This window comes from Miniopterus schreibersii (assembly GCF_964146895.1).
Source record: "Miniopterus schreibersii genome assembly, chromosome: 18".
Lineage (NCBI taxonomy): Eukaryota > Metazoa > Chordata > Mammalia > Chiroptera > Miniopteridae > Miniopterus > Miniopterus schreibersii.
Window position 1 is genome coordinate 4,321,309 of NC_138121.1, and position 27,395 is coordinate 4,348,703.

The 27,395-nt window shown below is 52.3% G+C and overlaps 1 protein-coding gene across 5 annotated transcripts; it reads left to right on the plus strand.

The window, feature by feature from the left end:
* The first annotated feature begins 36 nt into the window (after nt 1-36).
* LIG1 (DNA ligase 1) lies at nt 37-27,182 on the plus strand. Of its 5 annotated transcripts, none has more exons than XM_081117772.1 (29): nt 37-361; nt 2,393-2,523; nt 3,639-3,725; nt 5,328-5,463; nt 7,670-7,793; nt 9,032-9,109; nt 11,185-11,292; nt 11,957-12,073; nt 12,308-12,383; nt 13,098-13,124; nt 13,262-13,342; nt 13,630-13,686; nt 13,773-13,945; nt 14,895-15,061; nt 15,492-15,568; nt 16,391-16,482; nt 16,713-16,812; nt 17,695-17,780; nt 18,391-18,506; nt 19,643-19,738; nt 19,996-20,106; nt 20,657-20,728; nt 22,693-22,837; nt 22,949-23,031; nt 24,338-24,490; nt 25,645-25,698; nt 26,341-26,484; nt 26,740-26,832; nt 26,955-27,181. In XM_081117772.1, the coding sequence occupies exons 2-29, from the start codon at nt 2,507-2,509 to the stop codon at nt 27,036-27,038; spliced, it is 2,754 nt and encodes a 917-aa protein (XP_080973898.1). In that variant the 5' UTR covers nt 37-361; nt 2,393-2,506; the 3' UTR covers nt 27,039-27,181. The 5 variants fall into 5 exon arrangements, with proteins under 5 accessions (XP_080973898.1, XP_080973899.1, XP_080973900.1 ...); XM_081117773.1 differs by having other exon boundaries at nt 200-361; nt 2,459-2,523; XM_081117774.1 differs by having other exon boundaries at nt 245-361; nt 7,691-7,793; nt 26,955-27,182.
* The last annotated feature ends 213 nt before the right edge of the window (nt 27,183-27,395 follow it).

Here is a 27,395-nt window from a genome sequence, read left to right on the forward strand (position 1 = left end):
CTCGCGCAGCCGCTTTGGCCGAATCTCCGTCTTTCCGCGTCAGTCACTCCAGGGACCCGCAACCACGTCCGCCGGTGCAGACCGAGGAAAGGCGCGGGCCTTTTCCCAGAGTGCTCTGCGGGAGGGCTCGCGCCACCTCAGCCCCCTCTCCTAGCCTCATCACTCCTTGAAGACTACAACTCCCAGCGCCCACCGAGCCGCGGCTGCGCGGACGTCGTACAGGCCCCGTCCCTCACCTGGCCCCGCCCCCGGACGCCGGAGTCTGCGCGCGAATTCCGTGGCGCGAATTTGGGACTGTAGTTGAGCGCCCAGGGGTTCCAGGTGTGACGCCCCGAACTGCGACGCGCGGGGCCGGCGTGAGGTAAGTGGGGCCGCCCTCGCGGGGCTGAGGGACGCCCGGGGCCCGCGGCTTTGAGGGTCGGTCGGCTTAAGCGGGCGGAGCGCGGTGAGGAGGGGAGAGGGCCAGGCCAGGTAGAAGGTAGACGCGGGCTGGAGCCAGTTGGACGGAGAGGGTTTCGCGCGAGGCCTAGAGGGCCGGGCCCACCTGGAAGGTGGCGTGGTTAGGGAAAGGCTCAGTGGGCTGGGGCCTCCGAAAATTGGAAGGGCTTGGGATGCGGGCCACCTGAAGGGCGGTGTGCCAGGGAAAAGTTTAATGGTGAGCGGGGCCGAGGAAAAGTTGGAGGCAGCGTCAGCTTTAAGAGGTGGGCCCAGGTGGGTGGAAGTGGGGCCAGGGAGACTCATTGGTAAGGTCCAGGTTTCGGCAAAGGCCTCGGGAAAGGTCGGGAACCTCCTCGGATAGGGCGTGGTCTGGTCTCCGGTATACCTGTGAGGGGGCGGGGCCAAGGGGAGGGCTCTGAAGGCTGGGCTGCTGGTGGGAGGCCCAGGTCTGGGAAGGGGTGGGGCCAAGGAGATGGTCGCTGAAAGATCTGGGATTTTGGTTGCCCACATGAGTGGAGGGAAGGCCAGAGGAGCTTGGGGAGGGAAGAGAGAATGATCTTGATGCCCTTAGGTGAGGGGGAAGCTTGACGGGTAAGGGGGAGGGCACTTGGGAGCGACAAGAAAGGGACATTTGGGAAGGGGAGCTAGCTTGTGAACACTGAGGGGGATTGGTGAGGGGAGACAGGAGAAAAAGGGATTAAAGACATCACTGTTTGGCCATCCCCATTTCAGTGCATTTGAATTTCTGACTTTTTATACAGCCTGAGAAGAAGGCATGAGGGAAAGGCAGGAAAGTCAAGTGTAAGTAGGACCTCCTGGATTTCATCTTATCTCAGGATCCACTGGGAGCTCCCTAGGCTGCAGATTTCCCCCTCCCTCCCCAGAGCTTCTGATTCAGTAGATCAGGGGGTGGAGTAGGGGTTATTTTAAACAGGAGCGCCTGCTGGTTCTCAGAACTGGCATCCTCTGTTGCTGGTATCCATCATTGACCAGCTGTGGGCCTGGGGTAAGCACTTTCCCTTTCCAATATCAGCTTCCTCAGTTGTCCATTAGGGATGCTGAGCTTTTTTAAGCCTCAAAGGATGAAACAGAGTGGCATATTTAGGGGAAAGGTATAAACTATTTCACAGGGGGTGTGACTAGGGGAACAGACAGGCCAGGAAATGTGAACTTCTATTAAATAGAAGAACTGCAGACTTGAGCCTTCGGGCTTGTCATCCTCAAACTGTTCGACACTAAAGACCCTTTTGCATCACTCCTTGAAACCATGGCCTGCAGGTTTTGAAAGATCCTGCCTATGAATTCTCAATTTTTCAGTAATGTTTTTCTTACCCCGATTTTTAATCAAAGATGTGCATATGCCAGTGCAGTCAGTGCCAGGCACTGTTTTAGGTCCTGGGGCCATATCACTGAACAAAACAAAATCCCTGTTGTTAAGCGTAAATTTTAACTTCCAGGACTGAAAGTCTTTTTGAAAGAAAGGGTTTATTAGGCCATTGCTAGCAAGAAAAGACCAGGTCCTGGGGCATGAAGTCTGAACCACTAGCAACAGTGGCAGGTGGGAATACCAGGCATGCCCAACATCCTGGAGCTGTTGAGGGTATTTACGTATCAAGTAGAGGGAAGAGCAATGTAAGCCACTCTGAAAGAATTTACATTAGCTAGAGACAAAGGGGATGGGAGAAGGTGAGGCTTGGCCAGCTCTGAGATAGGCCCAGTCTGTAAGGAAAAAGTGTCCGCTCCTGTGAATCAGCTGCGGGCAGCAGATTGGACAGTTCATGTGTAAATCAGCAGACTCCGTGTGGGAAGGAGGGTTCTTTTCTTGTTCTCTGACTTGGAACTCTTCCTGCACTAATAAATCTCATTGGCAAATTATTCTTGTTCGGAAAAAGGGAGTTTCTTCTTAAGGGGGAAACTCATGTTTCTGATTTTGTGGTTTTCTTTTTCCTGAAAGGAGGTTTATGTGTTTTGATATCTGCTCAAGCAGTCTTCTCACCAAGTACTTGGACATCTGTTCCAGAACAGCTGACAGGAGACAAAGCTGGGAAGGGACAGTTCCACCGCCATCATGCAGCGAAGTATCATGTAAGGGACCCGGTCCTCCTTTCCATCTTAAACTCTCTAAGTCTCTGCTTCTCTCTCTTTCTGCCTTTTCTTAGAAAAACTCAAGTTGGCATTTTCCAGAAGTTGACTAGTATGGAAAATGGGGAGTGGACCATGGAAAACAAGTGGTGTATTAACTAAAACATTTTCGGCGCAGGGTTCAGAATCCCTAAGCCAGTGGTTCAGTCAGCGGCAGTTTTGCTCCCACAGCCCAAGGGAACATCTGTAGTATCTGGAGATATTGCTGTTGCCACAGCTGGAATGAGAGGGTAAAGGCCTAGCTTGCTTTCGAACATCCCAGATCCAGGATAGCCCCCTACAGCAGAGAGTGACCTGGCCCAGCGTGGCAGGCATACCAGGCTGAGGAACCCTGTACAACGTAGGCTGGCTTCAGGAGAAGAAGAAAGGGAATTACTTGGCTTGTGGAATTGAGATCTTCTGGAGTTAATAGTTGGATCTAGTTGCCAAAACCTTGCCCCTGGGAATCTGTCTCTTCATCTTTCAGCTCTGCTTTCTCTCATGTTGCGTCATGTTGGCAGGTTCTTTTCCTTGGGCTCTGGAACCATGGAGTTAGCAGTCCCAGTGGAAAGATGCTGTCTCTCTCCCAGCTGTGCCCACCCTGATAGTGGGTGAAAGGGCAGGCCCATGCAAATCTCACGTACTGAGAGAATTTGGGGAAGGGGCCTCCTGAGAGAGAAGTGGAGGGCTGTTATCAGGAAAATAGGGATGGGTTCTAGACGGACCCAGACCTGGACATCCACTACGCAGGCCTGGGAGATGGTAGCTCCCATGGACCCCAGGTTTCATTTTTCTCATGCGCTGAGAAATCTGGGGCTAATCTCTCCTTGGCACATTCAAAGTGCTTAGTTAATACTTGTCGAATGAAAATGGTACATATCTCTCAGGTTGAGTTAGGGCAGAAAAATAAGCGGAGTGTTGCCTCTTCTGTCTGAGCTTTGGTTTCCTTATCAAAGGGGGTTGTTTGAAATCTGTTACACGCTAGGATGGGAACTGGCATAAGCTGTAGAGGACATCATAGATGGGAGGGGTAGTTGGTGCTGTTATCATTCCCTTTTCTCTCCTCTCCTGTCCTCCAGGTCATTTTTCTCCCCCAAGAAAGAGGGCAAAGCAAAGAAGCCAGAGGAGACATCCAACAGCATCAGAGAGGCTGAGCCCCCTCCGAAGTACGTAATGGTGCTGGGACGTGGTGAATTTGTTCCTTAATCAGCCAGGACTCTCTTGGCTGCAAGTGTTAGAAACTCAGCTCAGAGTGTGTCAGGAGCACAGAGGGAATGTTTGACTTCAGTAACTGGGAAGTCGAAGCTATGTCCCACTTCAGGCACAGCTGTATTCAGGGCCTCAAAGATGTCTTCAGTGCTATGTTCCAGTTGTCAGGCTTCATTCTAAGTGAGCTCGTCTAAGTCAGTGACTTGCAACTTTTTTCATTTCCTGGCACATAAACTCATTACTAAAATTCTGCAGCACACCAAAAAATATATTTTTTGCTGATTTGACCCAAAAAAATAGGTATAGTTTGGTTCATTCACATGGGACGGCTATTGTGTTGGCTCTTGTCATTTTTTATTTGACAATCTAAGGGAAAAGAGGTCAGTGCCCCTGACTAAATAGTCAGGTACTACATGTCCCTAAATTGTGACTGAAACAGCCTATGCTGGAACAGTCTATATGTGCGTCCCCAAGGGCACAGGTACAAATTTTTTTCTGGCATGGATACCCCTCTGTAGAATTATACAAGGTAATTGATAATATGTCAGCTCAGAGAAGTAGGTAAAGTAAAAATCTGAAGTCTTTCCAATATTCACTCTCCAGAAGAACTGCTTTTACCAGTTTGAGGTATACCCTTTTTTCTGTGCCTATAAACATGTGTATCTAACAGAGTTATTGACACATAATAGGTGCTCAGGAAATATTTGTTGAGTGAGTGTTTCCCATACTTACATATTGTACAGTAGGACTGTCTTGTTGGTCACTATCTCAACTGGCACATCCCTGATATATGCCAGATATTCAGTAATATATACCTTTATTTTTAAATAGCAAAAGCTGGGTTATTATATATGCAAGTTGCAGATAGGTACTGGCAAATATTCATGGACTTTTACTGTACATATTCATTTACTCAGGAAATATCTATTGAGTATCTTCTCCATGTCGGGCACTGTTCTGGATCCTGTGGCTTTAGCAGTCAACAAAATCAACATCATCTCCTTTTGTACTAGTAGATTGTCTTGGGTCCCAGGTTCCTTCCTTACCGCCCCCCCCGCCCCAAGCCATGTCCTCAGGAGCATTGTCAAAGCAGATCAAGTCCATGTTCGAGGGCTAAGACAATGCGAGGGCAAACAGTCAAAGCATGTTGCTTGTCAGTCAGGGTCACTTACATTCATTTGGTCAGAACTCATTGCATGACCATACCTAGCCCAGGGGAGGCTGGGAAGTGTAGTTCTTAGTCGAGTGGCTATGTACCTACCTACAACTCGGGCTTGTATGACGGAAAGAGAAAGGATTTCCAAATGGATGTTGGAGGCCAGTCTCTGTCCTAAGTAGGCCACTCCGCTTGCTCTCAGCATCTCCCATCACAGGGTGGTCACATAGGAGGCCTCCAGGGATCCGTGATGGATGGATGGGTAAGAGTATGTGCTTAGGAGGCCCCTAGAAAATGTTCACTGATGCTTGAAAGGAAAGGGAGGAGATAAAGCAGTGAAGGAGCTGGAGTGTTTGGCCAGAGAGCACTGCCAGCTAGGACATTCCCATTTCCCGCCTTCCAGGGTGGCGCTGAAGGAGCGGAATGGAGTGGTGCCTGAGAGGGACTCTCCAGTGAAGAGGCCGGGGAGGAGGGCGGCTCGGGTCCTGGGCAGCGAAGGGGAGGAGGAGGATGAAGCCGCCACGCCCCCCAAAAGCCAGGTAGGCTCCCATCAGCCTGCCTGTTCTTATGGGAAGACACCCTAATTCCCATCAGCCTCTGGAACTGAGTGCCGCAGCTGCTCGGGCACCCTGGAGACGTGCCCCAAGAGGTGGAAGGGTTTCGTGGTTGTGCCCTGGAGCAGTTGGCAGGTCCACGTGGTCCTATCTCCACCTCAGGCCTGGGACCTGGGGCAGGCTCCCTGGCCTTGGTATGCCTCAGCCACCTCACCTGTGACATGCAGCTGGCAGTGGCACCTGCCTCAGAGTGGCTGTGAAGATGATAGGTGTCAGTTCACGTACAGATCTGAGAATGGTGCCTGATACAAAAGAGTAATGCCTGATGCGTGCAGTCTCCTGTTGTCAGACAGCCTACCACCTGCTCCACGTGTTGGCTCATTTCCTCTTGTTTAAGAGTCATTTTGTGCCTATTCCTTGCTCTGTGAATGATGTCCAAAGTGTTTAGTCTTTCAGTGGCGAAGTCAGATCCTGTCTCTACCCTGCTCGAACCCTCACTGTTGGCAGCTCAGGCCAAATCTGGTCCTTGTGGATCTGAGTCCCTTGGTGAGCCCTCTCTTCCTCCTCACCCCCAGCTCTTCCTCAGCCTGCGCTGCCCAGTGTCTCACACATGCTGTTTTCCCTGCCTAAACCTCTCTCCCAGGTTACACACCTGGCCCAATCGATCCCTCCCTTCAGGGCTTCGATCAAATGTCACCTCAACAAAACCTCCCCTGGTTACTTGTTTTTCCCCCCCATTTGTTGCCATGACTATTTGCCACAGACTTAGGGGTTTAAAATCACATAAATGTATCATGTCACAGTTCTGGAGGTCAGGAGCCTGACATGGGTCTCACGGCTAAAATCAAGGTGTGGGCAGGGCCATGTTTCTGGGACTCCCGGGGAAAAGCGATTCCCCTGCCTCTTCCAGCTTCTAAAGGACACTTTTTCTCCGTTTGCAAAGATAGCAACTCTGTCTCTTTCTGTAATGTCTCTCCTGCCTCCCCCTCTCACTTTTTGGCCCCTGTGATTGAATGGGGCCCACTGGATAATCCAGGATCATCTCCCTCTCCAAGGGCAGCTGGTTAGTAACCTTAATTCCCCCTCAGACCCGGATTGCCCTTTACTGTGTCACCGAACACAGATCTGTAGATTAGGACAGGGATGTCTTTAGGAGCTTAGACTTGCCCCAGAGGCTGCCTGGGAGCCCTGGAAGGGTTTTGAGCAGGAGAGGGACAGAGGTAGCTTTGGCTTCTGGGCAGCATTTGAGACATCCCTTCGGGACCTGTTATCCATCAGGGTCTAAATGGGAGACAGAAACCACATGAGTGATTTGGAGAGAGTTTAATATAAAGAATTGTCAGTGAGACCTGCAGTTATTAACGGGGTAGAAAGAGAGCTCTTAAGTCATCGCCTCTGGGTAGAGGCTGCTGGTGTCTATGGGGCACCAGGTAGCAGGCCCTGCAAGTGTTTGAAATAACTGGAAGTTTGATTCAGCTCACACAGTCCCCTCTAGCAGCCTGTGCTGCCATTGCCCAGCACAGAGCCCCAGCATTACAAGGGAGAGTGGATGGGAGCTAAGGGTCAGTCGCTTAAAAACTGGCATAGGGGCTTGTAAGAAGATGTTAGTAGTTGAAACCAAGACACAAATAACAGTGGCTTAAGCAAGGTAGGGATCTATCTCTCTAATGAGCATAAAAGTCCCGAATTAGTGTGGCAATCTCAGTATCAGAGATGCTCTTGTCCAAGAGAATATCCACATTTGGAGGAAGAGGGCATTCCACTTTCCATTTCGTGAATGCTGTTGGAACCAAGGGAAGTGTACATTATTTCCCCTTACATTGCATTGTATGGAACTGAGGGGCACGGCCGCTCTAGCTGCAAGGGAGGCTGGGAAGTGTAGTTTTTAGTTGGGCCACATATGCCTAGCTAATAATCAAAGATTCTGTTACTTTAGGAAAAAGAGAGTTGTTATTGGTGTCCATGATGGGGAGATTCTGGGACCATGAAATACACAGGAGGGTGGAATGATGGCCCCGGTGAGAGAGGACACGGCCTTAGCTGGGGCTGGGACCAGGGGCTTGGAGAAGAGAGGAGGCACAGAGAAGTCCAGGGTCCCTCTCTGCTCTCAGCTGCTTGGGAAATGAGATAGCTAGGTGCTCCCTTCCCTTCCCATCACCCTATAACTGCTCTTTCTTTCCCCTTCCAAAAGCCTGCCCCCGACTCTCTACAGGGCTCCCCTCCCGGTCCTGTCACATTTCCTGAGACCAGCCCTTCCCTCTCCAACACTTCTCCAGTGCACATTTCCCCGTCAGGGATCCCGAAGCGTCGCACAGGTAAGGACACACGGGCCCTGCCCTCTCAGTTGCCTGTTCTTGTTTTCACTTGGATTTCGGCACCAGGTGGCCATCGTCACAACAGCTCTGAGCTTAGCGTTGTGGTTAAGAGCACAGCTCCACCTTCCACTGGCTGTGTGACTTCGGACACATGACTAATTCACCTGTTTTTTCCCCTCTTTTCAATGTAATATTAGAAAATTTAAGATGATGTTTGTGGCTTGCCATGTGTTTCCATTGGCTGGTGTGGTATAAGGAATGATAGTGGTAACAAGCGTGCCGTGGGAGCGTAGAACTGAGCCAGCCCAGAGGCGGGACCAGGGCGATGGGTTAGGGTTCGCTGTGGTGAGAAAGGGCAACAGGAAGTGTTGCAGCCACGAGCGGCATGTTCAGGGTCCATGAGAACAGCGCGGCGTGTTTTGGGAGTTGGTGCACTTCAGTGTTTCTGGAGAATACAGTGCAGTTTGGAGAGCAGGGAGAGTCTGAGGACGTGTGGAGAGAGATGAGTTAGGGAGGAGGTGGGGTTGGCTCCTGGAGGGCCTTGCACATGAGACTGAGGAGCCCAGCCCTGGCTTTGTTCTGTGGTGCTGGGGAGCCACCAGAGGGCTGTGAGCTGGAAGGCCTGGGTTCTTGGGGAGGTGGGAGGTGCAGAGAAGACAGACAGCAATTCAGGGAAGGGGAGTCAGCCAATAAAAGGTGTGATCTTAGGTCGGCTACCACAGTGGGCAGCTGGAGCTTCATTCTCTGGGGAGGCTCTGGGAATCGGCCTAAGTGTGTGTTCAGAATGATCTATGGGAAGTTCGAGAAGCTGGGTAAGGGTAACTCCCAGGGCCTGTTGATTCCCTGCTGAGTCTGGGCTTCTGACATTCTGGGAAATGTGTTCAGGACACACGGAGATGGTCAGGTCCTAGGGATGCATGTGGGGAACGGAGAGTGCCTGCTATAGTCGGGAACTGGGCTGAGCCTGTTACATCATTGCTTGCTTTTTGGGATTGTTTCCATTCTGCAGATATGGGAGAGTGAGACACAGATTAACCTGCTCATGGTCACACAGCCAGGAGGCAGTGTGAGCTTGAAGGATGAGGCCTGCACCAGGGTGTAACTAGGCAGGAGAAGGGAGGGGACCCAGAGCCTTTTGGGGGCCCCATCCTGAGGAGATGTGGGGGGGTGCTGAGCTCACTGGGGCACGGGGCAGACTGGCCAGTGAGTCAGCCATGCCTCGACCTTTGCCTTCCCAGCTCGGAAGCAGGTTTCTAAACGGACGTCTCAGGATGTCGTGGCCGAGCACCGAGCACCCAAGAGGAAGAAGGAGGAAGGTGAGGCACCAGGAGGAGGAGATGTGTGCACATGGGGGGGCATCAGGAAGGGTGGGGCCAGTCTGAGGACAAGGTGTTAGGACCCCACTGATTTGGTCCATGAATCTAAGTACGACTGTCACCCTCACCAGTTTTGCTCAGTGGTTAGAGCATCAGCCTGAGGACTGAAGGGCCCTGGGTTGGATTCCATGGCACATACCTCCGTTGCAGGCTCGACCCCTGCCCCAGTCTGGTTGGAGCTCATCCAGGAGGCAACCAATCAGTGTGTCTCTGTCACATTGATGTTTCGCTCGCTCGCTCGCTCTCTCCCTCTCTCTCTTTTCCACTCTCTCTGTAAAGCAGGAAAAAATATCCTCGGTGAGGATTAAATAAATAAATACGACTGTCAGAACCCCACACGCAAGCACAGGTATTTTATTAGGAGAGCAATTTGGAATACATTGATTCGGCTGTGTCAATTTAATTTTCAAATGCAGTTTCCCATTTTTTATCTTTGCTTTTTGGAAATATGTTCCTCTAAATGATTTCTTTTTCCATGTAAATTTTACTAGGAAGCAGAGTCTCTCACACTTTCACGGTGCCCTCAGTGTCTCAGTCATTTTTTCACGGTGCCCCTGGACCAGTACTGTCCCAGTACGTTTCTTAAGTGGTGATGGCCAAACCACTGTTTATTTTCTAGGAGCTTGGGCACTTGAGGGAAATAATACTACAGGTACATTGAAAGGAAAATTAATATTTCTATTTTATTCTTAAATAGTCACAATGATTTACTAATAAATAGGATATCTCCTGGGCTCTGCACCATTTCTCAGACTGGAGTCTAGTTGGAAACTGCCACCCTTGTTTCCTGTTTCCTCCTGCTGGTTTTTGTGCAGTAATGGATTTTTATCACAGCAACCAGTGAAAAACCCAGCTTTGTAGAAATATAACATCAGAAACTGCAAGGAATGGAACCTGATAACTGAAAACGAAAATACCTCGACGTAGTGGATCATACAGTGTCAAGCACATGCCACCAGTTTCCTTTGAAAGTGTCAGATATTCTGCTGTGTCCCTGTGAGTTCCCTGCATCTGGGTGACACGTGGGAGGCGCAGCCATAAAGGTCTGATCCATCGATCATTTGGGGCCTGAGATTATAACTGCTGCCTTTGCCACTGTCGGTTTGTTTGTTTAATCAAAGGTCCTTATTAGGCTCATCTTTCCCAGGGGACATTTGAATATAGTCAAGATTTCATTTCCTGTTGGCAGTTCTTAATAACAAATTTTACTATAAATTGTCAGTGTCTGGGGGTTTGGGGGTGGGTGGCTTGTTTCTACTGAGAAAATTTTTTCCTGACCCTGGCCACATAGCTCAGTTGGTTAGAAAGTCATCTCAATATGCCAAGGTTGTGGGTTCGATCCCCAGTTAGGACATATAAAAGACTCAACAAATGAATGTATAAATATGTGGAACAACAAGTCCACGTTTTTCTCTCTCTTCCCACTCCTCCTTCCTCTCTCTGAAATCAGTAAATAAAAAAAAGAAATTTGCCCGGCTGAGCATAGCTCAGCGGTTGAGCATCGGCTTAGGATCCAGGAGATCCTGGTTCGATTCCCGCTCAGGACACATGCCTGCGTGCTGGAGGCAGCCGATCAATGATGACTATCTCATCATTGATGTTTCTATCTCTTTCCCTTCCCCTCTCTGAAATAATTAAAGACATATTTAAAAAAAAAAAAAATTTTTTTTTCCTAAGTTACTAGTTTATGCAAGTTTTATTGTTACCCTGGAGGTATGATTTTTTTCCCAGTCAGTTAAAAAAATTTTTATTATAATTTATAATCTGTCATATGCAACTCTTATTCTGTGGTGACTAATTTTAAAATAATAGTTTATAAGAAAAGACTGGCCTTGCTCACTGCACAAGTGAACACTGGGGTTGGGTTCCCCTGGAGGCCCCACTTCCTGTCACTTTTACAGACATACTTGCTTGGCTCAAGAAAGAATAAATGGGGCAGAGAGTTGAAATGGGAGTTGAACTGTCTTGGGGATCAAGGTGATTTTTTGCCATCTCACTTTCCTGTGTATCATCAGAAGCAGAGACCCCGACAGAAAGCCTCCCAGAACTGGAAGGGGTCAAAGAGGAGGAAGCAGAAGAGGGGGACCCACCCACGACGCCCCCTGAGCCCCAAAACGCCTGCAGTGAGTTTCAGATCCTCTTCCCCTGCAGCCCCATCTCTGGTTTTGGGGTCAGATGTCTTTGGAAGACAGTTCATATAAATGAGATGTAGATTCTCAAATGTGCTGTTTAAATGTGAATTCTGGGGGAATTCTAGGTTTTATTATTGTTACTATTTTTCCACATGCATGCGACAAAAAAAAGGAGCCAGTTATCCTCCAACAAAATATATCATTCAGAAATCATAGGTACTAAGTGTAATTAATTGAGCAGTACTTTTGTAAGTTGGCCTGCCAGGCTGAGTTGCGGGATTTAGAGGTTACCTGTACCCTCACAAGCCATAGAACAAGCCCTGCTGTCCGTGAGACTCCTGTGTGAGAACACCCTGGGGCTGTTTTTAGGATGCAGAGTGGTACCTGCTTTTCTGCAGCTGCAGAAGTGGGGGCATTTTCTTCTCATCGGGCTGAGGTTTCACCCCTTTCCATAAGTCTCCAGTTTCAGGCCACATGCTAAAATTCTAGGAGTCACTGACCAAAAAACATCAGGCTCAAAACTTATGCTGGGAAGAAGGAAAGAACAGAACTGGTTAGATTTTCCTGGTATAGGGACAGAATGGCCTTGGGGTTAAAAATAAAAAGGCTCAGGGCCAAACAGTTTGCATCGTCATCGTCTGACCTCTCGATTTAGGAGCAGAGCCCCTGACAGAAAGTGGTCCCGAGCCTAAGCAGGTGAAGCAGGAGCCCCAGGACGAGGGCCAAGCTGAGCCTTCCCCTAGAGCTCCCAGGACGCTGAGCAGTTTCTTCAGTGAGTTTCTTCTCCCACCTCCCCTCCCCTGGGTGGTGCAGGGAGGAGGCGAGTGGGTCTTTCTGCAGAGAGAGCTGCAAATCCATTGGCATTGCTATGAGTTAGAAAGTCTCATTAATTCATCTTTCCTGGCCGGTCACCATCTCCTGAGCATTGGGGCAGTGCTGGGAGGGGAGTGGGGTGGGGTGGGGGCTGTCAGAAGAAAGACCCATGATTTTCTGGCTTCTTTCCCAGCCCCTCGGAAGCCTGCAATCAAAAAAGAAGTGAAAGAAGAAGGGTCTGGCACCCCAAGCAAGGAGATGCCCAAAGGGTGAGTCAGTGTCTGCTGTTGAGTAGACAGGACAGTGGATTGAAAGGAATCAGGCAATGAGCAGCAGGGATTTGAACCCAGATGGGTGTGATTGCCGTCTGGGCTGTGGTGGCTCTGACGGTCAGCATGAGGCATGATGTAGAGGTTTAGAGCAGTCTCTGGAAGCCCTGCTGCTTCCTAGCTGTGTGATGGGAGGGGGGCTGCTTAACCACTCTGTGCTTGTTTCCTGATCTGGAAAACTTAGAAGAATCCCTATCTGCAGGGCTGATTTTAACATTTGCAGTGCTCTTAGCACAGTACCTGGCACTTTGTGGCACCCAGTGACCTCATCCTTCTCATGGTGTCCACCCAGAATGAGTGAGGGAGGGGATGGTTGAGAGGCCTCTGAGAGTGGACTCTTAAGAAACATTCAGGTCCTACGGCTCCACTATAACCACGTTGACCCCTTTTCTGTTCCTCAAACATGTCGCGCGTGCCTCCACCTCAGCACTTGCTGTTCCCCCTGCCTGGAATGCTCTTTTTCCTGATACACACTCTGCTCACTCCTCACGTCATTCTGCCCAGATGTCTCTGCTCAGGCCTCCCCAACCAACCTTTGAAGTAGCATCTACCAGCCTGTTTTCTCCATCTACTTGGCTTTATTTTGTTTTCTGAAATATTTTTTTAATATCTGAAATACTTTTTAAAAATTACTTATGTGTTTTTCTCCCACAGACTCTTGCACTCGGATATGAGCTCCAGGTTAGCAAACTTTATTTTACTTCTGTGCCTAGAACAGTGCCTGGCTCACAGTAGGTGCTCAGTAAATGTTAGTTGGAGGAATGGCTGCTCTTCAACCCAGCTATTTACCCAACCTAATCTCCCTTTCGCCTCTGCAGCCCCCTGGACCCATCCAGCTACAATCCTGCCAAGAAAAACTACCATCCCCTCCAGGACGCATGCTGGACACAGGGCCAGAAGTGAGACTCCCTCCCCCCACCCCTTGCACTGCCTCACTCCAGTCCCTGTCACTGTGGGAGCCCTCATGGAGGATCAGTTGGAGGACACTGTCAAGTGTCTACTCTCTGTTTTGGGGACACAATTGGCTGCATTGAAGGGGACAGAGAAAACCCTGGGGAGCAAGTGGGATTATGGGTGGGCATGCACTTGGGTGTTAGCAAGGCTGTCCCCAGGGAGGTGTGGGCAGGCAGGTGGGTGGAGGAAGATGTGGGTTGTATATACTACTGTGTCTTCTTTCCTTCCCCAGGGTCCCTTATCTGGCTGTGGCGCGGACCTTTGAGAAGATCGAGGAGGTTTCTGCTCGGTAATTAACCGGGCCGGCCTGGCCGGGGCAGGGGGCAGATACCCTTTGGCTCTATCCCTTGCCTAGCAGTTGCTCTCCTTCTCTAGGCTCAGGATGGTGGAGACACTGAGCAACTTGCTTCGCTCCGTGGTGGCCCTGTCACCTCCAGACCTCCTCCCCATCCTCTATCTCAGCCTTAACTGCCTCGGGCCTCCCCAGCAGGGCCTGGAGCTTGGCGTTGGGGATGGTGTCCTTCTAAAGGCGGTGGCCCAGGCCACAGGTAAGGAGGGGCTGTAGTGATGGAGAGGGACTCCAAAGAGAGACAAGCCAGTGAGAGAAGAGGGTCTGGCGGGACAGATTGTCGGGGGTGTGGGGGGCAGGTGAGGGAGACCAGGCCTTCATTGAGAAGAGCCCTAGGGTGGGGAGGAGGGGCTGGGGAGAGATGCCGCAGGCAGAGCACAGGGTTTGGGGGCAGAACTGAGGGTTGGGCTTAGGGAGGTGGTGGAGGTCCTAAAGGGCTGAACAGTAGAGCCAAGAGGGTCCCGGGAGATGAGGAGAGGAAGGGGTGTGCGTGGAGCTGGCACCAGGGGCTGAGCCCATGTTTAGGGAGAGGCTGGCAACACTTGGGGGGGGGTGCCGGACCTGTCTGCCAGGTGTCCAGGGCTTGTTGTTTACTATGAGGGATTGGGAGCCACAGAAGGACTGTGAGCAGGCGAGGGGCAGTTCTGAGCCCATGTGGAGGATAGACAGGAAGCTAGGAGTGCAGGGAGGAGGTGGGTGAAGGTCCAGGGGGAAGAGGATCTGGGGCCAGGATGCAGAGAGTAGAAGGGAGGGTGGAGTGGAGAGATGTGGACAGGCTCAGGGGGTTGGGGATCTTGCTTGATGACTCAGTGGATGATGGAACCACCACCAGGACAGGGCACTGGTGAGGGGCAGGCACATTCAGGGGAAGTGTGTCGTTTCAGCCTGGGCCTGTGTCTGGGCCACCAAGAAGTAGGGAACCACATCCTTAGCACGGTAGCACTCATGCAAGTGGTTCCTCATGGTCCAAGGCCTGCCCAGCCCAGGGTTGTTGAGTTGGTCAGCCATTTCAGGTGGGTGAGCATTAGGGGTGAGGAAGTCAGGGGCCTGCCGTGAGCACATGTAGCAGGAGAAGATGCAACAGGCTGCCAGAGGAAGCTGACATGCAGCCACGTGCCTCACTCTGGTCCTCACCTTCTGTCCCCAAGGTCGGCAGCTCGAGTCTGTCCGGGCTGAGGCAGCCGAGAAGGGGGATGTGGGGCTGGTAGCTGAGAACAGCCGCAGCACCCAGAGACTCATGCTGCCCCCTCCCGCCCTCACTGCCTCCGGGGTCATCGCCAAGTTCCGAGACATCGCCCGGCTCACTGGCAGCGCTGTGAGTGGGGCGGGGCACCTGCCCCAGGACCCAGACCCTCTGCTCTTCACTTGGTGACCCAAAGCCAAGTTTGAGGTGTGAGGGCTGCTGGTTAGACTGTTCGGGGCTGGATGGCTTCAGTTCCCTGAGCAGGGCAGAGCTGCCTTTCCTCCCTCCCACTTGACTGCGAAACCTCCCTTTGGGACTCTGGCACCCATGATCTAGTGCTTGTTAGGAGATAAGACTAAATAGTTATTTGCTGAGCAAAGTAGGGAGGCAAGGAGAGAGTGGGTCCTTTTTAATGAGCATGTGGCTGGGGGAGCTGGGAAGTGGGGTGCAGTGAGGGGCCAGGTATTCAAAGGTGGCAGCTCCCCAGGCAACTGGGTGGCCGGGAGGTGTGGTCCCCTCCCTTCACCCCCAGGCCCTGACTGCTCTTCCCCCACCTCTTCAGTCTATAGCTAGGAAGATTGACATCATCAAAGGCCTCTTTGTTGCCTGCCGCCACTCGGAAGCCCGATTCATCACCAGGTGAGTGTGGTCCTGGGAGGTGCAGAGAGGGGCAGGCAGCTGGAACACTGTTAGTGCTGGGCCCCTTAGATGAGAGCAGCATGCTCGAAGGGCCAGGCCCTGTGGGTGGAATGGGGACATAGGTCTCCTTCAGGGTCAGCTCCTCTCCTTGGTCGTACTGCCCGGAGAAGGGCCCTGGGCTCATGGGTGAAGAGTGCTGTGATTCATGATGCCTGCCTTGGCCTGAGCCCGGCTGTGCAGCATGGGTGCCAGGTCGTTGTCATGACAGTGAACACCATTGACATCCTGAGCATTTTCTGCCCCAGGCCACATGCTTCACCCTGTCAGTGCCTCCTTGCAGCTCTGCAAGGCAGGCCGTTGTCTTCACCCAGTTTACAGAAGGGGAGATGGAGGCACAGGGAGGCTAAACCTCACACTCAAGGTCACTGGCTCAGAGCAAGGCCGGTGCCAGTGACAGGTCCTTTACTGTCACACCCTTGGGCACCATGGGGCAGGCTGTGTTCTGGTTCCAGGTGGCTCTACCCAGCCTCCCCTTCCCTAAGCCTCACCACTCTCTCAGATGAAATGAGAGGTGGACACCTGCAAGGCACACAGTTCTGCCCCCAGGAAATGCCAGTGGTGATTGTTACTGGCTGGCCTCAGTTGCCTTATCTGTTAAGTGGGGCTGTGTGATGTGTGGTTCTGAAGGTTGTTCTGGTTTTTGAGAAGAGGTTCTACAAAGGGTCGAGGCTGGGGAGACTGGAGGAGGCAGAGCAAGGTGTAGAGGACAAGATTGAACAGGTGTGGGCCAGCCCACTGCCCCTTGCCTGCTCTCTCTCCCAGAGCCCTGAGTGGACGGCTGCGCCTTGGGCTGGCAGAGCAGTCGGTGCTGGCCGCCCTCGCCCAGGCCGTGAGCCTCACGCCCCCAGGCCAAGGTGAGCCCTCGTAGGGTCCCCCTGCCCACCCCTTGAGTTAACTGGGCTTCCCTTCTCCTCTGAAGTCCACACATCCCTCCCCACTGTTGTCCCTCCTGCTGCCAGTCCAGACGCCTTCCTTGAGGAAAGTGACCCTGATTCCTTGTCCATAGCACACCACCTCTCTGGACCCTGGGGTAGCTGAGGGGGTCGGGCCTTCCCCAAACCTCTCCTGGTGGCTCTTGTCTTAGAATTCCCCCCAGCTGTGGTGGATGCTGGGAAGGGCAAGACAGCGGAGGCCAGAAAGGCGTGGCTGGAGGAGCAAGGCATGATCCTGAAGCAGACGTTCTGGTGAGATCTAGGGACAGAGCGAGGGACCAGGGGAAGCTGGAGGGGCCATGGTGATGTGGGAGGGGCCAGCAGCTGGCAAGCATTAGTGACCATCATGGGGTTGGTGACAGCACAAGGTAATGATCTAGACAAGATTGGTGCTGGGTACAGGATGGTGACAAAGACTGGGAAGGTGGCAGACAGGAAAAGATTGGTGACATAGGTATGGGGAGAGGCAAGGAGAGGTGTTGGCAGCAAGTGAGAGCAGCAGGCAGGACTGCACATGTGGGAAGGCTGTGGAGAGGGGCTGGGGACTGATGCACAGTAAAGGGTCAGGACGTGTGGAGTGACAGGGAGGTCTCCAGGGAAAGCCACGTGGAGGGACCTGGCCTGCCCAGAGAATGTCAGCGGCACATGCCCATGGGGCATCCGCTCTGGGCTGGAGCCGCACAGAGCCCGCAGGCCCAGGCAGGGGTCTCAGGTCTGCCTGCACAAGGGGTTACAGACTTGTTCTCAGACCCACCAGGACCAGGTAAATCAGCACCTTTGGGAGGTGGAGCCTTGCCTGGAAGAAACACTGTGCTTTTGTTTTAGTTTTTTAATATCCTTGAGTGCTTCTAATGTGTAGTCTAGGTGCACAGTCACTGGTCTCAAGATGACAGATGGGGGGCGGGTGAGGGCAGCTCATACCAAGGGAGATAGAGTCAGAGTGATGTATAGTGACATGGAGGGAGGACCAGGACAGGCAGCAGAGGCAGGGTGACAGGAGGAATCAGGGAGAGATGGGAGCTGACCAGGAAAGAGGTGACAGGCAGGCAGAGGGCAGAGCTTTCAGGCTGCCCAACTTCTGAGCTCTGGCAGGACAACTCCCACCTTTTTCTCCCTCCCCACCCCCACCCCCAGCGAGGTGCCTGACCTGGACCGGATCGTCCCTGTGTTGCTGGAGCATGGCCTGGAACGGCTCCCGGAGCACTGCAAGCTGAGCCCAGGTACACGCCACCCCGGGGCCCCTCGAAGGGCTGTCACAGTTGGCTCAGGGGTCATGGGAGCTGGGGCTTTGGCCTCCTTCAGGCTCCCCTCCCTCCTCCTGGCCTTGGCTTCTGCTCTCCAGGGTGGCTGTGAGGATGCCCCCTCCTGGGCACCCCTCTAAGAACCTGCAGAACCTTCTTCATCCGTGAAGGTGTAATCTTGTTCCCTGGTGCTCAGATCCGTTTTTTCCCTCCTTGGGCTCCGCTCTGGACTAGGTCAGGTATAGATACCCCAAGGGCAGTGGGTCAGGCCAGACAGAATCTCTCTCATACACGAGTCTACAGGAAGGTAGGTGGCCAGGGAGGGCACCCAGCTCTGCTCTGGGGATCACTTAGGGACCCAGGTTTCTTCTGTCTTGTGACCCCAAGGTTGTTACCCTAATGTATGTAATTACAGATGGTTCACATATCTATTCTAGATTTTGAGATGAGGGAAAGAGAGCGGACAGCCAGATTTCTGTGAGGGTGTGACCCAGACCCTACACATCGCTGTGCATGCAGTTAGCAGTCTGCACAATTAGTGCTCCTTCTACCCCTCTTCCCTAACTCTCCCCCTCTCCTCCCCTCCCAGGGGTTCCCCTGAAACCAATGTTAGCCCACCCCACCCGGGGTGTCAGTGAGGTCCTGAAACGCTTCGATGAGGCAGCTTTCACCTGCGAGTACAAATACGATGGGCAGAGGGCACAGGTATGTGTGTGTGTGGGTGGGGGCACACATCTCTTAGCAGAAAGGACAGGGGCACGGGGGCAGTCAGGCCCCAGCTCAGACCCAGCCTCTGTGGATTGCCCCCTGCCCTGCACGTCTCTTGGGGCTCAGTTCCCATCTCTGTGCAATGGGTGGGATAATGACCATGTCACTGGCTTATCTGAAAAGCAATTTTATTTGGTAAAATTGTCAAAATTCCTCACCCACGGCAGTGGGAACTCAAGAAATATAAGCTGCACTCGTGCCCTGCTTTTGGGTGTGTTCATTGTTACAAGCACCTGCAGAACTGTCGGTGCAATTACATAGAGAGTGTCCTGTGACCCAGGGCTGAAGGCGTCCTGTCCAGTCTGTGAGGTGCTCGTGAGGCTCTTTTGTTTATCGCCTGGGGACCATGTCACAGATGGATCTTCAAAACACAGTGCTGAGAAAAAAAACAAAACAAAATGATTTACAATAGTGACAGTGACTTAAAATTTATATACATTCATGTTTAAGTCACACATATGTTACATCCCACATAACTATTTCTTGCGATAATATACATGTAAAATGGCTTAGATGTAGCTCTGTTTGAGCACCGTAATCAGACTGTTAAAACCCAGGATGGCCCGGCTGGGTGTGGCTCAGCAGTTGAGCATCAACCTGGGATCCAGGAGATTGAGATTCAGTTCCCGGTTGGGGCACATGCCTGGGTTGCAGGTTCGATCCCCAGTGGGGGGTGTGCAGGAGGCAGCCGATCAATGACGACTCTCTCATCATTGTTTCTTTCTCTCTCCCCCTCTCCCTTCCTCTCTCTGAAATCAGTAAAGATATATTAAAAATAAAAACACCACCCAGGATGATATTCACAGCGTAACAATGTCCCAACAAATCAACATACGTACATAGCAAGACCCTGTGCAGACAGGGAGAGAGGAGGGGGGACTGGGATGAGGCAGAGAAAGACAGAGGGCTGAGAGAGGCTGTTCAAAAGGAGATGATTTGCTCAGGTCTCTGAACCAGTTTCTCCTCCAGAGCTTTTGGAACTTTCCACCAGTGAAAGTGGGGTCAGAAGAGAAAGGAGGGGCTTTCTCGGGTGGACTAGGCTCTGACTTCCTCTCCCCTCCCCCATTGTCAAGATCCATGTTCTGGAAGGCGGGGAGGTGAAGATCTTCAGCAGGAATCAGGAAGACAATACTGGGAAGTACCCTGACATCATCAGCCGCATCCCCAAGGTGGGTGTCTGCCACCCACCTCCCCTTCCTTCCCTCCAGCAGTGGCTACAGTTACTGCTGCAAAGAGCTGAGGTTCATCGAGGCCAGCTCAGTGTGATGGGGGTTACTGGGTCTACGTTCATGTGTCTGAGTTTGGTACCAAGGTGTCACTGGACCTTGGGAGCTACCGCAGGACAAGGACATTTGTTTCCCCGTGTGTGTCATTTGGCCTTGACCTCCACCTCTCACCGGCTCTGGGTTTCCTCTTCCACTTTCAGATGAAACTCCCGTCAGTCACATCCTTCATTTTGGACGCAGAGGCTGTGGCTTGGGACCGAGAAAAGAAGCAGATCCAGCCATTCCAAGTGCTCACCACCCGCAAACGCAAGGTAGCTTCAGCCCCTTTCGCTGTCTGCTGTGGTCCCACACTCCCTCACCTTGCTCCTAGTCCTGCCCAGGCCCCAGAGTCAACGTCGGGATGCAGTTCCCTCAGCCTCGTGCAGCATGGCTGCCACAGCTCCAGCCTTCGCGTTCTCATTCAGCATACCAAGTAGAAAGGGGGACGAACTATTTTCCTACATCTCTGTGTTTTATTATGTCAGAGGGTCTGTTCCAGGAGCCCCCACAACCTGCACCCCAGCTAACTTCCTTATTCTCATTGGGCAGAATTGTGCCATGCCACCACCATTAGCTGCAGGGGAGGCTGAGGGAGCAAATACCCAGCAGAGGGGAATGAGGTTGGTGTCAGCTGAGAGCTGTCACAATTTGGTGTCCATGGCTGGCAGCATTGCCACCCTCACAGGTGTGTGACCTGTTGGGGAGTGAGCAGGGGACAGTAGTAGGTGACAACAGTGTCTGCCTCAGGCATGCTGGGAGGGGACCCAGCCAGGCCCCAGCTCACCTTTCCCCACCTCTACTTTCTCTTTTGCCCCAACCCAGGAGGTGGACGCAGCAGAGATCCAGGTGCAGGTCTGCTTGTACGCTTTCGATCTCATCTACCTCAACGGAAAGGTGAGTCCTGGCTTCACTTCCTGGGGCAGCCGAGGGGTGAGTTTGGGAGCCAGCCGTCTGAGTTTCATTTCTTACTCTGCCACGTCACTGAGTTGGGAGGCCACACCTGGGCAACAGTTCTCCAAGTATGGTCCAAGGACTCGTGTGGGTCCCTTCAGAGGTCTGTGAGGTGGATTTTCTCCATGTCATGTGGCCATCTGAGTGCAGAAGCAGATCCGAGGATCCAGCCGTGCTAAGCCAGACGTTAAAGAATTTGCAAAAATGTAAAAAATGATCCTTTTCAAATTAATTTCTTTAAAATGTAGGTGTGCTTCATGAAAAGGTTGGGTTAACATTGGGTTTATTACTATTTTTAAATGAATTAATGTTTTTGAGATCCTTTTAATATGGTCAGTATGAATGTGGTATAGTTAATACTGTATTAATACTGCATGGTAAATATTGAGAGATGTAACCCACATACGCAGAAGCTCTTTGGAGTGAGTTCTCCATGAATTTCAAGAGTGAAGGGATTTTGAGACTGAGAGGTTTGAGAACCACTGCCCCAGGGTAGGTAGAGGTTAAGAATCTGTAGCCAGGCCTGTTGCTTTCGTATCCCAGCTCTCCCCTCCTAGCTGTGTGGCTTCCGATGCCCAGCTCAGCCTCTCTCTGCCTGTTTCCTTTTCCATAATGAAGAGCTCCAGTAGCACCTGCTCTGTTATAGGCTGGTTAAGTGGCGGGACATGGGCATGGAGCACATTGGCTGGCACATGGAAGGGTTCGATAAAATTAGCTACCATCACCATCTTCATCCAGATATTCTTTGATGATCTGGTAGCTGAACAGTGACAATTTTCCCTGTGACTTACTAGTGAGGTGGAATGGCTCCTCAGACTTGTGGGCCACGTCATTTGTCCTGTGACTTGCCCACTTGTGACTTGCTTGTCTGCTGGGTTCTTATCTGTGTCTTTCTCTAGCAGACAGGTTTGGGACCCTAATGCTGAAATGCACCCAGTGCTTAAACCGCCCTCCTTGTGATGCAAATGAACACAGCCTTTACCCTCATTAAGTAACTGGGAAGACGGATGGAATTCTCACTCTCTTTCCCAGGATCTTTGGAGGGAAATATCAAATATTAGATGCTCTTAGGTTTTTTTCTTCATTTTTTAAAAAATTGATTTTAAAGAGAGGCAGAGAGAAAGAAAACAAAACACATCGATACGATTGATTTCCTCCCACACTCGCCCCAACTGGGGATTGAACCCACCACTTCTTGGTGCACAGGACGGTGCCCCAGCCAACTGAGCCACACCAGCCAGGGCTTCGTGTTCTGATTGTCCCTGCTCTGTGGGGTCCTTCGTGTCATGAGTATTTCAAATATCCCTTCTTATTTGGTGTTTGCCTTTTAACTTGGCTGGTGGTCTTTTTTGCTGCGTAGAACTTGTTAACTGTTATTTACATGTAGTCAAACAACGTCTTGGCCCCTTAATGTACCCTCATCTCCAAGATTAAAAAAAGAAGAGTCATTCTTTCCCTAGGATGCTAAAACTTTTCACTTAGCTTTTCTTTGGGTATCTTCAATTTTGTGTTTTGCTTTGAAATCTGGGCGGTAGCAGGAATTTTGCACATGTGTGTGCGTGTGCGTGTGCGCGTGCGTGTTGGGCGGGAAGTGGGTGACCTAGCTTTCTTTAGCAGAGGACAGATCAGTTGTCTCAATCGGCCATTCATTGCCTGAATTTGTTTCTCTTGCTGCTTTGAATCACTCTGTGACACCCGCTCCGTGCCCTGCGTGCTTGGTATTCTTGGTCCCCTCCTGTGGCACCACAGGCGGTTCTTTTAGTTCCTCTCTCATATTCTCAGAACCCTCATGTTGGCATGGATCTTCCTCTTGAAGCTTCCTTAGCCACCTGTGACCCGTAGGCTCCCTGTTTCAGGGCTTTTTCCTTTCCGCAATGACGTCCCTTCCTCTCTTACCTGCCCCTCAGTCCCTGGTGCGTGAGCCCCTTTCCCGACGCCGGCAGCTGCTCCGAGAGAACTTCGTGGAGACGGAGGGCGAGTTTGTCTTCGCCACCTCCCTGGACACCAAGGATGTGGACCAGATTGCAGAGTTCTTGGAGCAGTCAGTGAAAGGTGAGGGCACCCGATCCCGTCCCCACTCTGCATGATTTTCCCCAATCCTGCCTGCCTCCGGCTGCCATGAACCTCAGCTTCACAAGGGCTGTGCTTCTGTGTCTCCTTCAGACTCCTGTGAGGGGCTGATGGTGAAAACCCTGGATGTCGATGCCACCTACGAGTTCGCCAAGAGATCACACAACTGGCTCAAGGTGACTATGTCCCCCGCCAGCTTCCTGCTGAGCCCTGGACCTGGAGATCTTTCCCAACCAGGCTGTCAACTGTACATCCCCGCACTTCACCCTGTTTGAGCTCAGGAGTCTTTTCTTGAACCTTCTGCCTCGAGTTACACCCAGTCTCCCTACTTCTCCCTCTGTAAGTCCTTGTCAATGAATTTGCCCAGCTAAGTGCCTTGAGGGCCACTATGGTAAAGCCAGATGAGGTTTCTCTTCTCCCTGAGCCTGCCTTCCATGTCAGGCGAGGCGGTCAGCCAGGACACAAGGGAGAGAAAGCCAGGTAGCAATGAGTGCTGCTAAGAAAGAAGTCAACTCAGGGCAACTGGAAAAAGCCTCTCCAGAGGTATCATTTGGGTCACGACACAGATGACAGGAAAGGTCGGCCTCATGAAGATTGGAGCAGACACGTAGGCAGGGTGAGCAGCAAGTGCAAAGGCCCTGAGAGAGGAACAAGCCAAGTTGTACAGGGAGCAAGGCCATCCAGCTGTGAGGTGAGGTCAGGGTGGAGAGCAGGCCCCAGATGACCCAGCGTGCTGGGGGCCATGGTAAAAGAAAACTTGATCCTTGGGATTTCAGGGCCAGCAGAGGTTCTGAGCAGAAAGGCACGTGGTCTGATTGCCGTTTTGCACAGGTCCTTTGTTGCTCTGTGGATGGTAACAGTTGTGGGGGTGGTTAGGCAGAAGCGAGGGCATGGGGGTGGGACGCTGCTGTCTGGTAGGAGATGCTGGAGGCTTGATGGAGAGGGACTTGCAGAGGGCCAGGAGGACCAGAGCAGGGGATGGTGTGGAGTTGGGCTGGCGCCAATCACCAGGCCTGTCTGCTGGGTCTCTCTGTGTGTTTGTGAGCCGTCTGTGGCCTGTCCCCTCCTAGACTGTAAGCAGCTGTGAGGGTATGAACCTTTCCTGTCTTAGGAAGCAGTCATTGTGCATCCCCAAGGCTGAGCTCCTGCCTGGCACACAGCTGGCACTTACTTAGTGTTTCTGGAATGAATGGATAAATGTTCTCTGAAGGAGTGAGTGGAAATGTGTCTCTGTACTGAGGGAAGGGTGAATCCAGGACGACCTCAGGTCCCCCATCTGGCCTGTCCCCTCCCTTGCACCTGCTCTTCCCGTTGCAGTCTCCTCTTTTCCTTCGCTCTTTCTGCCTGGATGCTCATGCCATGTCTATTCTCACGGCGGCCACCCTTGGTTTTCTTTATGGAAATGGTCCTCACACTCACTCCGGTCTCCCAACCCATGGATTCCATGACCTCCCCCTCATCTCCTGCCTTCTCTCCTCCCAGCTGAAGAAGGACTACTTGGACGGCGTGGGCGACACCCTGGATCTTGTGGTGATTGGCGCCTACCTGGGCCGGGGGAAGCGGGCCGGCCGCTATGGGGGCTTCCTGCTGGCCTCCTACGATGCGGAGAGTGAGGAGCTCCAGGCCATATGCAAGGTGTGGGGCACTGGGCGGACAGAGTGGGGAGGTGGGCTCCACTCAGCCTGGGAATGCCCGGGTCAGGGACGTTCACCTCCCTGTGGTGCGTCATTGTTTTCCTAGTTTTTATTGCCTTTTTCTGATCCTATAAAGTATCTTTTGCTTCCTGTAGAACAGTGGGCCAGTGTAGAAAGATGCAAGGAAGCTGTGTCAGTTACAAATTGAGTTCGGTAACAGAGGCTTAAGGGAAAGAAGGGTTTCTTTCTCTGTCATGTAATGAGGAGTCTGAAAGGGGGCAGGCAGCTCTCCGGTGGCATTAGGGACCCAGGCTTCTTTCCCCACAGTGGTTTTTGTCATGTGCTTCAGCCTCTTCTTCGCAATGTGGCTGCAGTAGCTCCAGCCACGGTGGCCATTCATGCTCTGCCCATAGGCAGAGGGAGAATGGGCCGCCTGAGTCAGCCTTAGCCAGTGAACAACTTCTGCTAAGTTGCATTGGTCAGGACTTTGCTCTGTGGCCCAGTCCCTCTGCAAGGCTGGCTGGGAAACATGGGGTGCGTTTCCCAAACCAGCTTCTGCAGTTGGATGGTAGTTGTTGTTTCTTTGTCCTTAAAAGTCCGCATGTGCGTGCAGTTAACTCAGTCCGTGATAGAAGTGATTTTACAACTCATAAATATCTGTGGTCATCAGTCTGTCACCATTTTACACAATTTATTTAGAATAGTTTTCTGCAAGAGCCGTTGAGGGGATGAAAGGTGAGAAAATTTTAAGGCTCTCAATGCAAAAGGGATTTTGCTGACATTTTGTATCAGTGGTTTGAAGTTGTCCATCTTGCTGTTTTTGCCAGCATCAAGGAGTACTTTTTAGCCTTGACTATTTTGGTGGGTGAAAGAAAACTCTTGGCAGTGTTAAGATTGGACATGACACCAGTTATGGGGCTGGTGGGATGTCAGGGGGGCCCAAGGGAGACAGCAGAAGGAACAGGGACCAAGGCTGGAAGAGTCATTCCCCCTCCACGGCCTATAAGGGGTCGGCTGGGTGCTTAGCACCCCCTGTGGTGTCTGTGGGTACTGGTTAAGCTGGAGCAGGGCGGGGGCTGCTGGTGAGCAGATTCAGGGCCTCAGTTGTAGGAGCAGGAGGCAGTGTAGGCCACTGACCTGCTGACCTTTCCGCAGCTCGGAACTGGCTTCAGCGATGAAGAGCTGGAGGAATATCACCAGACCCTCCAGGTGAGTGGTGCGCGCTCTGTGTGCTCTGTGCTTGGGGCCCCCGCCTCCACCTGCCTGGCTCAGGATGCCACAGGGTAGTGGGCAGTGCGCAGCTTTGGAGCCCAGTGTGTCCAGATTCAAGTCCAGCTGTGCCAGCCACTGACCAGTGAGGCCAGTCAGGGAGCCTCATCTCCCCAAGCTCAGCCTCGGGCGGGGAGGGTGGTCACGAGGCAGGAGCTGTTGCATGGTTCCCTGAGTAGATCCTTAGGGTGCTAGCTGAGCCTCTACTAAGTGGAAGTGTTTCTGGTCATGGTCACAGGTGTTTTGGGTGTGACTTGTCTTTCGGGTTGGTATCTCTGTTTTTGTTTCTGTCCATTCTTTGGTTTCTTCTCTCTCTAGGTCTCTATCTCCACCTCTCTGGGTCTCTGTCCCTCTCTCTACCTCTGTTAGTCTTTAATTTCTTGTCTCAGCCCCCAGGGTCTCTGTCTTTCATTTCTTCCCTTCTCCCGTTTCTCCCCACCCCCCATCCCTGGCTTTGTACTTTAAGGAGGGTCTGTATCTCCATCTCTCTCCCCCCATTTAGTTCATTTCCCAAACCCCTAACCCTCAACCTTGACTCTGAGACCCAAGACCCTCTCTTCTACCTCCCACTGCTCCCTGCAGGCCCTAGTGCTGCCCACCCCACGCTCCTACGTCCGGGCAGACGGTGCCGTGGCCCCTGACCACTGGCTGGAGCCCAGCACTGTGTGGGAGGTCAGATGCGCCGACCTCTCCCTGTCTCCCATTTACCCGGCTGCCCGTGGTCTGGTGAGTGGCAGGGGCCTGGGGTAGACCCTCCTACGGAATTCCAGCTGGGAGAGTGGGGAGGGGACCCTGCTGATACTTGCCCTTCCTGGGTGGTGATTGGGAAACCTCAAGCTTACAACCCATTGCTTAGCCCCATTGTATGCGTCAGGAAACTGAGGCCACAGGTGCAGGAACAGGGAGGAGCCTTTGGTAGGGAACTGTTAGTGACACTGGGGGCTCGACCACAGGAGGTCCCCATCATCACCTTCTCCCCAGGTGGACAGTGAGAAGGGGATCTCCCTTCGCTTCCCTCGGTTTGTTCGCGTCCGTGAAGATAAGAAGCCAGAGGAGGCCACCACCAGTGCCCAGGTGGGGCTCTCGGAGGGGTGGGCTTGCCTGGCTGACAGCTTCGTGGAGAAATGGGCACTGGCCTGGAATGGCGGCGGGTGGGCAGCCCCTGGCTCTTACCGCCACCTGCCCTGTGTCCCCAGGTGGCCTGGCTGTACAGGAGGCAGAGTCAGATTCAGAACCAGGAGGACACAGACCTGGACTCCGACCTGGAGGATTTCTACTAGGCCTCACCCTCGGGGGCCGGGACAACACCTCTGTTGCCAAGTAGATCTGGTGTGCAGTCCAACCACGTGGTGTGTGTAAGGGTGTGGTTAAGCTGGAGGTTTAGTCAGTCACTTTTTGTCAATAAATAATTATTAAACACCAGCTCTGTGTGTGTCCAGGTCTGTGCTGGGCTCTGAGGGCGCTGATAGCTCACACTGGGAGGGTGCGTGCTGGGGGCTGTCTAAAGCAGCGCCTTCCTGCAGGGCTCTCTCCAGGATAGAACATCTCCCATCCACACTGCAATGTGACAGCCACCGGCCACCTGCGGCTAGCAAGCACCTGAAATGTGGCTGGTGCAACTGGAGACTCATATTCTG

Bases quoted from the DNA above. Each gene is read 5' to 3' on its own strand.
- LIG1 (XM_081117772.1), top strand. The intron at 20,729-22,692 runs GTGAGTCCTGGC...CCTGCCCCTCAG, and splicing joins TCATCTACCTCAACGGAAAG to TCCCTGGTGCGTGAGCCCCT. The intron at 25,699-26,340 runs GTGAGTGGTGCG...TGCTCCCTGCAG, and splicing joins AATATCACCAGACCCTCCAG to GCCCTAGTGCTGCCCACCCC.